The sequence below is a fragment of the Mesitornis unicolor genome, unplaced genomic scaffold (assembly GCF_000695765.1).
Source record: "Mesitornis unicolor isolate BGI_N332 unplaced genomic scaffold, ASM69576v1 scaffold23953, whole genome shotgun sequence".
Lineage (NCBI taxonomy): Eukaryota > Metazoa > Chordata > Aves > Mesitornithiformes > Mesitornithidae > Mesitornis > Mesitornis unicolor.
This window is the reverse complement of record NW_010172929.1, coordinates 20,896-31,671: the sequence shown is the minus strand read 5'-3', so window position 1 is coordinate 31,671 and position 10,776 is coordinate 20,896. Positions and strand designations below refer to the sequence as shown.

The 10,776-nt window shown below is 39.3% G+C and overlaps 1 protein-coding gene across 1 annotated transcript; it reads left to right on the top strand.

Annotated features, from left to right (window-relative positions):
• The first annotated feature begins 1,121 nt into the window (after positions 1-1,121).
• Positions 1,122-8,608, top strand: DDX59 (DEAD (Asp-Glu-Ala-Asp) box polypeptide 59). The gene is made up of 7 exons (XM_010180560.1): positions 1,122-1,940; positions 3,486-3,653; positions 4,235-4,324; positions 4,688-4,939; positions 5,622-5,774; positions 6,260-6,388; positions 8,164-8,608. The coding sequence occupies exons 1-7, from the start codon at positions 1,122-1,124 to the stop codon at positions 8,425-8,427; spliced, it is 1,875 nt and encodes a 624-aa protein (XP_010178862.1). The 3' UTR covers positions 8,428-8,608.
• The last annotated feature ends 2,168 nt before the right edge of the window (positions 8,609-10,776 follow it).

Sequence of the window (10,776 nt, the reverse complement as noted above, 5' to 3'; positions counted from 1 at the left end):
CTTGGTTTCCTATGGCGTAGGGTAGGCGCGGGAAGAGGGTGCAGTGCTGCCCGGGAGCCCCGTGACGGGAGGTTTCCGAGCGGAATCACCGCTGGCAGGACGGGTGCGGTCCTTTTCGTCAGTCTGGCACTCTTCGAGAGCACGGTTTGCTCCCCTCACTTGACAGGCTACTGAGGTTGTAAAGAGGTTTGTTGTGGGAAGTTCTCCTTGGGTGCGAAAAACTGAGTGGTGGGATCTGGCTTCTGATCCATCGGCGAAGGGGAGCACCCTCCATCCAGGCACCGCGGGTCTGCCCGAGCGCTACCCAGAGGTGTCAGTCCGCAGAGCTCCTCTAGGCTGTGAGCTTCCAGCCGGTGCTTCATCGCTCTGGGTTGCTTTGAGTTACACAGGAAAAAAAAAAGCTGTCTGTAAACACAGGGATAGCTTTGCGTGTTTTTAGAAAGCTGATGTAAAAAGAAGTTGGTAGACGCAGGTATGCACAGTATGATTAAGTCAGAATAAAATGATGGTATTTTGTGTACGTTATTTACCAATTGTGCCATACCAAACAATTGGTGAGAACATCTGATGCTTTCAGAGTCAACTACTGACAGTTTCAGAAGACAGAAGTTATTTATGGACACTTAATTTGGCTTTCTTGTACAGACTTCGCAAATCGATCATGTAGGTCTTTGCTCTTTGACACCCTGAACAAACAGAGCTGAACTTAAACATCTCAAGGTTTACAGCCTTTTAAAATTACTTTGAAAAGGACAACAAAAGGAATGATCTTGGGATTTAAATATGACTGACTCTCAAAATGGATAAATTTCCAGACAGTGAGAAATCAAAGTTTTTAATCAACTGCAAATGTCTAATACTGAAAATTACCTGTGGGTGGATCTCTCTGTATTGTTTCATGCTTCCACTGATATTTTAAAGTGTTGCTTTACATTGAATCAACATTGTTAAGACCAAGATCGTTTTTAAACAATGCAATTCCCAGATGTTTTCAGGGATTGAGAGTTGGTTTCTAGGTTTGAAAATCTATTTCCTAGACTTTTTTTTTTTTGGTGGTAACACTAAAATGGACCTTTCTCAATCTAATGACTGTAAAAATTTTCTTTCTAGTGTACTGAAGCATGTTTTTACCAAGATGTGTTAAAGTCAAGAGGACTGCTGATGAGGACAAAAGTTGTACAGCTAAGAAAAACAAATTGTCTTTTGGAGGATCTTTGCTAGAGGAGACCACTGAGTTTCAAGACTGTAAGTCAATTAGAACAGAAACTTCTGCTTCCAGATACAGTTTGAATGAAGTTGTACAAGAATGCACAGAACCTGGAGCTGGAGAGCTTAGTGTTGCTAATACAGCTTTGGGAGAGGACAACCGGAATACTGATGAAGATAGCTCTTCGGAAGAACCCATAAAATCCTTCAGCAAATCCCAGCGGTGGGCAGATCCTGGGGAGCCTGTGTGTGTTGTGTGTGGTCGCTATGGAGAATATATCTGTGATAAAACAGATGAAGATGTTTGTAGCTTGGAATGTAAAGCCAAACACCTTCTGCAATCTCAAGAAAAGGAAAAAAAGCTAAAATCTGATCAACTCACAGAAGCAGAATCTCAAGGAGAAACTCACTTGCTTAATACACCTTATTTCTACAAAGATCATTCCTTTATTTTAGGTTTGCAAGATGAGCAAATTGAGAACCTTAAACTGCAGCTTGGCATTGCTGTTGAGGGCCAGCAAGTTCCAAGACCTATTGTAGAGTTTGAACACTGTGGCTTTCCTGAAACTTTAAACCATAATTTAAAGAATTCTGGCTATGAAGTCCCAACTCCCATCCAAATGCAAATGATCCCTGTTGGACTATTAGGGAGGGATATTGTGGCTAGCGCAGACACGGGCTCTGGAAAAACAGCAGCCTTCCTACTCCCTGTGATCATGAAGGTTTTGAAAGAGGTAATGAAACTTTGTGTTTAGAGAAAGTAATTTGCAACCTTGTTGGATTCCCAGTGTAACCGAGAATGTAATTGCAGTGGTTTTTATTGGCATTCAGTGATTTATTTTACTTTTGATTGATGGAGCATTGGTTCTTGGACAGTGGGAGGTACTGATTATTTTTACTGACTTGAAATGTTTTTTCACTTTGGTCAGAAGATAAAGCACTTCTGTTAATATTACCTACTATACAGTTTCTTCTTGTTAAGAAAGGTAGGTAAATTCTGTGGTAAACTTCCTAAATGACTTAAAATAGAAAGTGAAAATAATTCCAGGCACTCTGCAAGGACTTGTTCCTATATCATGATATATCAGTTGGCTGAATTTTTTTGGGAGGCATTTGCATAATTTCACAGAGTAATTTCTGTTGGAATATGTTCAGCTGACCATCAAATAACTACAGAATAACACAAAAACTACAAATAATGGCAAAATTTTCATTTTTAATGTAAAACAGAGATTAGATGTTAGGAGCATAAGGGTAATCTGGTTATGAGATATTTGACAGTTCCTGGCTTCTCCACATCTACTTAGATACCTTTGTTTGTGGTGGCAAGTTGTTAAGGAAACACTGTTGCCCAGTTGAAAACAACTCAAAAAGCCCTTCTTGTCAGAAGTGTTTAACTAAGTAGTTCCTTTGATGATGCAGCGGGAAAGGAACAACCTCCTACTGTTGGTCACTTGTCAGTATTCCAGTTAAAGACCAGAAGGAAACACATACCATCCAGAAAAGTGAATTCACAGTTGTAGTATCAATATATAAGATAGCTTTGTTTATTGGCTGAAGAGGTGATCAGTATTGCTGAAATAATGTGTCTTGGAGCTACATTGTTATTCTGCCTTCTCCTTCACATTTTTCCTTATGTCCTTTTCACTTTGTTGAGATGTGTTAACTGCAGTTAGGAATCTATGTTAATCTCAGAGAATGCAGTGCTGTGTTTTCTGGGTTGCAGAAGTATCAGTGAGATGTAATTTGGTTGAAGATCCTTATATAAGGAACCAAAAAAATTAAGACTGTACCACTTTAATGATTCATCTCTACCTGGCTAAGTAATAGTGGGTCAGAGGAGCTGTTAATTTTGGTTTTAAATTTCAGAGATTTATGTTACAGAGTTTCTGTTACAGATTCAGTGCAATAATGAAATAGAAGAAAGCAATCTTTACAAATGACTGCTAGCTTTCTGGCCCTTTTTTCATTGTTATGAAGCTATTCTAACAGTGTACTTACACATGCATTATTTTTTTTTTGTTTTCAAAAGTTGAGTAGTAGAGGGATAGACTTCCCTGGCCTGCACTGTTAAAGGTATAATCCCTTTCTGCCTTCTGTCTTCAGATAGAAAGGGTATTAGTGGTCTAATTGCATCCACAGTAGCTGCACTATGTACTTTATATTTTAGTATTGGGAGATTTAGTCTCCTCAAAAGCTTTTTCTCTTTTAGATAGAAAGCTTTTTATCCAAGTAATAAAGCAATTCCATGTTCAACAAATCTCTCCCCATCTTCTTAGGCAGAAACTCCATCTGCTCTTATTTTGGCACCAACAAGGGAGCTGGCAATTCAGATAGAGAGACAAGCTAAAGAACTGATGGCTGGTTTACCAAACATGAGAACAGTTCTCCTGGTAGGAGGGTTACCACTGCCACCACAGCTTCACCGTCTCAAGCAAAGTGTTAAGGTAAGGACTGTAGCATGGAAAGGTCCTGTGGGGAGTTACGTTTTCATTATATTAACAGAAAAGAAAAATATTACTGTTGACAGGAATGGACACACAAAGATGTGTTTTTCCTAAGTCTAAACTACTAGAACAGTTAGTAGCTCTTGAAAATTTCACAGCAATATATTTATTTATTCATTTATTAACGTTTTGACTTCTGATTAAACATCTAATAGCTTTTTTGGTTTTGAAAAAGTGTCATGTGTAGTATTGCTGCTTTTAAAGACTGAAATATGCCATTTTATTAGACAAGTTGTAATTTACAGCAAGAATAGTTTGGTTTTTAGTGCAGATTACATTGCTTGTATTTAGACACTTCCATTAGGGTTCTAAAAGGTCCATTTTATTTTGAAGGTTTCATAATTTATTAAGCTATCTCTAAAAGTTTTAAGACTTATTTAAATGCAAGTAATTTCACTAATTAGTGCCATTCTCACCTATGTGCTGTAACTTCTGTAGTTTTTCCAGGACAGTCATCTTGTCCTTTCATGGAATTTCTAACTCTTGTTTTTTGTTTTTGGTTTTGGTTTTTTTTTTCCTAGGTTATAATAGCAACACCTGGAAGACTAATTGAGATTTTGAAGCAAAGTTCTGTTCAACTGCATGGCATAAAAATTGTAGTGGTGGATGAAGTAAGTTATTAGTTGTCAGGGCTGTATTGCCTGTACAGAGGTCTATTCAAACTGATTAAACATAAGAGTGTTCATTATAAAGATCATTAAAATATTTTTTTAAATCACAATTTGTAATGTGTGTGAACAGTGCATGTTCTTTTGACTATAAAAGACATAGCTACCTGACAGGGTAATACTGCTAGACCGGTGTGAACCATTTGGTTTTAATTTTCTCACTTAGCTTTTATTTTGAATGCAGATACTCCTACCTTTGGATTATTACGTGCTAATCATACACATTATGGTTCTTCTCTCAATTCAAGTTAATGTTTCTGCTGTTAATGCAGAAATCTGGTACAAATCTAATATTTTTTTGCTCAGGTGGATACCATGTTAAAAATGGGTTTCCAGCAGCAAGTGTTGGATATTTTGGAAGATGTCTCTCACGATCATCAAACCATACTGGTGTCAGCCACAATTCCAGTGGGCATTGAACACTTAGCAAATCAGCTTCTGCACAATTTTGTAAGAATAACAATTGGAGAGAAGAATCTGCCATGTTCCAATGTTCGCCAAATTATCTTGTGGGTAGAAGAACCATCTAAAAAGAAAAAGCTGTTTGAAATACTAAATGTAAGTGTAATATTTTATCATAAGAACAACTTATAAAATTATTAATGTCTTTACACATCTCTGTCAGGTTCTCCTCTTTAATTCTAATCTGTATGTAGTGAAGAGGTGGAGTGAGGTTAAGCGCACGACTGCACCTAACTAGTTCAGTAGTTCTGCAGTGTAGGAACTTTAATGGCAATTTTAGGGATTACTTCACCCCCATTGCTCACACCTCCCTCTGTGTGATTCATGTGCTGGGATCCAAGTTAAAAATTACGATTTTGATACATTGTTTGTTGTGATTCGCAGTATGGTACCCCAAAGATTTGTACTGGTTATCTGTGAGTGGTAGAGGAACTGTCATAGCAGCTTTGTGGCCTGGGAGTGGTTTTTCATTTTAAGTGTCATTAAAGAAACCAGTGAGAAAGCTAAGTTAGTTCTTTCTTGGATTTCTTTATATGACTAGTAAGATATATATTTTATGAGTATTTGGGGGGTGTGGGGGCTTTTGGAGTCTTGGCTGAGGTTAATCCAAAAAGTAAATGAGAATCTTTAACTGAACCTCAGAACTTAAAGAAATTCAGAATTATCATGTAACATTTGAAGAATCATAAAAGAAAGCAGAAGAAATAGAATCCAAGTTGCTGATGATGAGCAGCAAACTGTTGTAATACCTTCTTACATAAACTCTTTAATCTTACAGGATAAGAAACTCTTCAAGCCTCCTGTGTTGGTATTTGTGGACTGTAAGCTAGGAGCAGATCTGTTGAGTGATGCTGTTCATAAGATTACAGGATTGCAATGTACAGCTATGCATTCTGAAAAGTCTCAGGTGGAAAGAACAGATATATTACAGGTTTGTGACTTCTAAAGTTATGGGGGTTTTAATAGATTTTAAATGGCCATTTTTTTAAGGTAGCTTAATTTGAATGAGTTAAGTCATAATTTACTGCTTTTCTGCAGTAGAACTTGGAGTATTGTTGGAGGAGAGGAGAGACAGATGGGACCAAGCAAAACTAGATAATAATGCCATTTTAAATACAGATAAGTACTGGAGACTATTTCCTAGGTTATTTGCTTTGAAATGGGAATTTAACTGTGCATTGAACTCTAATTGATGATTTTTTTAAATTAAAATTGTGGTTTTAATCTCTCTTTAATTAGGTCTATGAATTACATTCCTCTTTAAATCAAGAATAAGGGCAGACCATTCTTTCTTATGCAATAGAATAGTCCCACTGGGTGTGTTCTTATACTGTATAACCCTAGCCTATGCTTGGAGAGGTTAAAAATACAAATAAGGAAAAAGGAATTAATTTTTACTTATTCTTCCCTTGCTAGGGTTTACTTCATGAGAAGTATGAAGTTATAGTAAGTACTGGAGTCCTTGGACGAGGGCTTGACCTTGTCAATGTCAAACTGGTAGTAAATTTTGATATGCCTTCAAGTATGGATGAATATGTACATCAGGTAAATAAATAAATTGCTAAAGCATTGTTTGAAAAGTATACTGAAATATGACATCTATCTATGGAAATTTAAATTTAAACGGAAACAAAGATTATTTTCCTCTACAGAATACGTTTTTTATGAGAAAGAAAGGTGCTGAATATCTCTTCCATAAGTCTCTTATGTAAATTACCAAAATCTAAAACACTGTTCATGTCTCTTCTACATAAATTACTAAAACCTCCAACAGTGTTCATAGAATCATAGAATCGTTATGGTAGGAAAAGACCTTTAAGATCATCAAGTCAACTGTTAAGTACCCCTACTATGCCCACTTCTAAACCATGTCCCTGTGTTCTTCTATCAGTTATGTTTTATTGTTCATGTTTCTTAATGTCTTGTGTCATTTTGTGTCTATAGAAAGCAAAGCTTACCATGTTTTTACTATCTATGTGAAATAAGGCCAAATACCCCTCTTTCTGCTGCAGCTCATCCACAGTGTGGGATATACACGTAGTACAATCAGGAAACCAGTCGTGAACTTGCTTTTTATTCCTGCTTCTACTTCAGTATCTCCTCTGATTTTTTATTTTCCTCTGATGATTTCTTGCATTAAAAAATGTGTAGGTTGTGCACGTGTGTGTGTGTGTGTGTGTGTGTGTACACAAAGCCCAACCCTAGTTTGGCTGGCAGATCAAAAGAACTAACAATTGCCCTCTTTTTGGCACTGTACCACTGTGTCGAGTTTTGAGACCATCACTACAAGAAAACACAACAAACTGAAGAGAGTCCAGACAAAGTCAGGGGTCTGGCACACGTCACACGCAGAGGGAGAGGCACAGGGAACTGGGCTTGTTTGAGCTGGAGTAGATTTAATTGCCATCTTCTATTTGGTCATGGGTGGTTACAGAGGAGATGCAGCCAAACTCTTCTTGCAGATGCATAGTGAAAGGACAAGAGCCAACAGTCGCAACTTGCTGCAAAGGAAATTCTGGCCCGATAACTGGGAAAAATATTTTTCACAGAGTAGGCAGGCAGTGGAACAGGCTGCTCGGAGGAGGTGTGGGACCTCTGTGGTTAGAAATGCTCAAAACTCCATAGCACAGGGCCCTGAGTGAACTGTTGTAAATTTGAAGTTAGCCCTGTTAGGACCTCTGAAAGTCATCCAGTCTCGTGAACTTCTCAAGTATCCTGTGTTACTAACTGCAGTACACCTCTCTGTTTCTTAATTATCTTTCTGCTAAAGCTTCAAGCAAGTAGCAAGTAAACATTTCCTAGCATCAAAACCATACCAGTACTAACGTTCTCTTCCTAAATAGAGAATCTTTGTAGATTCTTTTCCAGTTTGTTCAAGCACTTTGGATAATGCAGAGAAATAATTTTAAGTTACGTGAAGATTGGAAGTAAAGAGCTTTTTTATGGTCATGCTTATATATATTGTGCTTGATACAAGATACATGTATGTGGCATTGCTATAATTTTTTAAAACATTTTTTTGGACCAGATTTACTGTAAGCCTTTGCCCATGGGCTATATCATACATCTCAGTATCAATATTAGACTTCTGGAATGTTCCATAAGCAAGTGGTAATTTTAGATGCATTTAAGCTAAAGTTTCAGATCTATGTATCCTGAGTTCAGAAAGTTTATTAAAACTTCATGCTTAGAGGATCAGATAGAGATTTGGCCTTGTCACTTAGCTTAGTTGCTATTTTATAACAGAATATAAACTTTAAAAGTATATGAAGGACTTCCATTTACTATTGGTAACTTAAAATGAGTTTTTGCTTTTTCAGGTTGGAAGAGCAGGGAGGTTGGGTCACAGTGGAACTGCAATTACTTTTATCAATAACAACAGCAAGAAGCTCTTTTGGGATGTTGTGAAGAGAGTAAAACCAACGGGCACCATTCTTCCCCCCCAGTTGCTTAATTCCCCGTATCTCCACGACCAAAAGAGAAGGGAACAACAGAGACTTAAACAATTACAAAACAGTCTTGTAACAGGAGATAATATTATGGACATTATTAGAAAACATGACAAAAACAGTTCTCAGAGGTAATATAGATGTATTAATGTAATTATAATGAACGTGTGATTAAAAATAAATATGAAATTATAATGCCTTGTATATTGCCTTTTTCAAAGACATATATTCATTTTTTTTAAGGAGTCTCATTTTTATCTCATGTTCATTTTGAAATACACACTGTTGTGGGTTTGGATTACAGTAGTGCCTAGTACTACTGTACTAGGCACTAGTACAGTACTAGTGCCTAGTACTACTGTACTAGGCACTAGTACAGTACTAGATACTCAATGTAACCCTTTTTCAAAACCACTAGTCTTTGGTCTTGCTTGCAACATAAACTGAGAAGATACTCTATTTTGTTTTAATATTTCTGAATAATCATTTCAGACTTATTGTGAAACACTCTTCTGGTAATTTTTATGTAATTGTATTGAGGTAAGATATTAGTGAAGGATGCCCCCCTAAAAAAAATTAAAAATTGGTGACAGGTCTCTAAAAAAACTTTCAATCTCTTCCTGTTAATATAAATGAAATCTTCCCCTTGGACCATTTCTCTGAATCCTCAGGATGCTCTCTGGGGGTTTCCTATGAACATACAATGCAAGTTTTGTTTGTAAACAGTACTGGAAGTTTAGTTTCTCCTTTATTGCCTGTGGACCATTTAAAAGCCCTGCTCAAGCACTTTGCGATAGCAGAAAAACTCAGTTATAACTCCATTGTAGAGAAATAGGACGAACCACTTAAGTTAAAGAAGAAATTTTTGTTCTTATTTCTTGAAACATTATAGGTAGTGTATAACTGATCATGTTTATTTATTTACTATTCATTTAAGCATAACTGTTGCCATTCTCTGACACCAGATGCTGTTTCATTTTTTTCAGGAAATGAGACCAAGAGTGTATTAAGGTAGTGTTGTGTGACTTACTGGCAAAGTCTGAGATAAGTCAGAGGCTTGAGAAATTAGTTTCATCAGACCTCTCCTGCTGCTGTGATGCATCATCCCCTTTTGGCAGGCTGAGGTAGCCCAGGTAGTTATGTGATAGCCCTATGCATCATCTCTCTGCTTTTTGGCCACAGGACAGCAATATGATACACTTTGGTAGCAAACTAATTTTTAAAAGCTTCGTAAGTGATTTTTTTTTCCCAACTAGAAACAAAAAGAGTAGGTCTTATCTGCTGCAAGACAGATGAGTGGTGCCAGGATTTCTTTAGCAGATTTTGTATAGTTAGTAATGATAAACTACTATGAATTCTGATAATCTGAAATACAATATTATGATTTCTACTGGTTTTTATACGCTGATGCTATTACGTTAACATAATCTCACATGGGGAAAAACTCGTTTTACCCCCACCCCCGCCATGTGCTTTATCTTTTGTCTCCCTCTGCTGGAATGTTTTTAAAACTTTTTCATATTAACTCAGCTGTGCAGTACTTATACGCGCTAAGAGATTTCTTTATAAATCTTTTATAAAACGCATATTTCCTCCAGCAAGAGACCATTTTTTGTTTCATGTAGAGATTTCATGATAACGTTTCTCATCCTGCAACCTCGAACTTTTCCAATCCCGTATTTTTTTGTTGGTCGTGCTGGCAAGCGCTGCGTTCTGCCTGCAGCTCGCTGCCTGGGCCGGGCGCCGCTGAGGGGCTTCCTTCAGAAGGCCGCTCCGTTAATGGGCAAGCTGGTGGAGCGGGACTGCGCCTGGCATTTGAGGGATCCCCGGCCGCGCCGGGCTTCCTGCTCATCGACCACAAGTTTTGGGCAGCCAGGACTCCCTGGCGGGAAGGAAACACTTCCGAAGAGAACGTGGCGCAGCCCTGAAGGCTCGCCGGGTGCGCCTGGCGAGGGACGCTGCTCTGAGAGGGGACAAGGCCCGCTCGAGGCGGTGGCGCCGGGGACCGCCCCCTTCTGACGCAGTCTTGCAGGAGCCAATCCCCGTGGGCCCGGGGTATTCAAACGACGGAGGGAGAGGGCGCGAGCGGTGTCTGTAGCGGAGCGAGGGTGGCGTTTGAGGAGGGGCCGCTGTGAGGTGAGGGTCGGGGTTTCCTGCCCGGGCCTGGCGGGTGGGCTTCCCCGCTCGAGGCGGTGGCGCCGGGGACCGCCCCCTTCTGACGCAGTCTTGCAGGAGCCAATCCCCGTGGGCCCGGGGTATTCAAACGACGGAGGGAGAGGGCGCGAGCGGTGTCTGTAGCGGAGCGAGGGTGGCGTTTGAGGAGGGGCCGCTGTGAGGTGAGGGTCGGGGTTTCCTGCCCGGGCCTGGCGGGTGGGCTTCCCCGGGACAGCCCGTGGCTCTATCGCTAGCCGCGGCACGGATGGGCTGTTATTTCGGGAGCTGTAGAGCTGGATCGGCAGGGGCGGGGGGGGGGGCCCCGAAGGC

Excerpts from the sequence above, each read along its gene's own strand:
- DDX59 (XM_010180560.1), top strand. The coding sequence starts at position 1,122 with ATGTTTTTACCAAGATGTGTTAAAGTCAAGAGGACTGCTGATGAGGAC. Across the intron at positions 4,940-5,621 it reads AGCTGTTTGAAATACTAAAT|GATAAGAAACTCTTCAAGCC; the intron begins GTAAGTGTAATA and ends TTAATCTTACAG. Across the intron at positions 6,389-8,163 it reads TGGATGAATATGTACATCAG|GTTGGAAGAGCAGGGAGGTT; the intron begins GTAAATAAATAA and ends TTGCTTTTTCAG.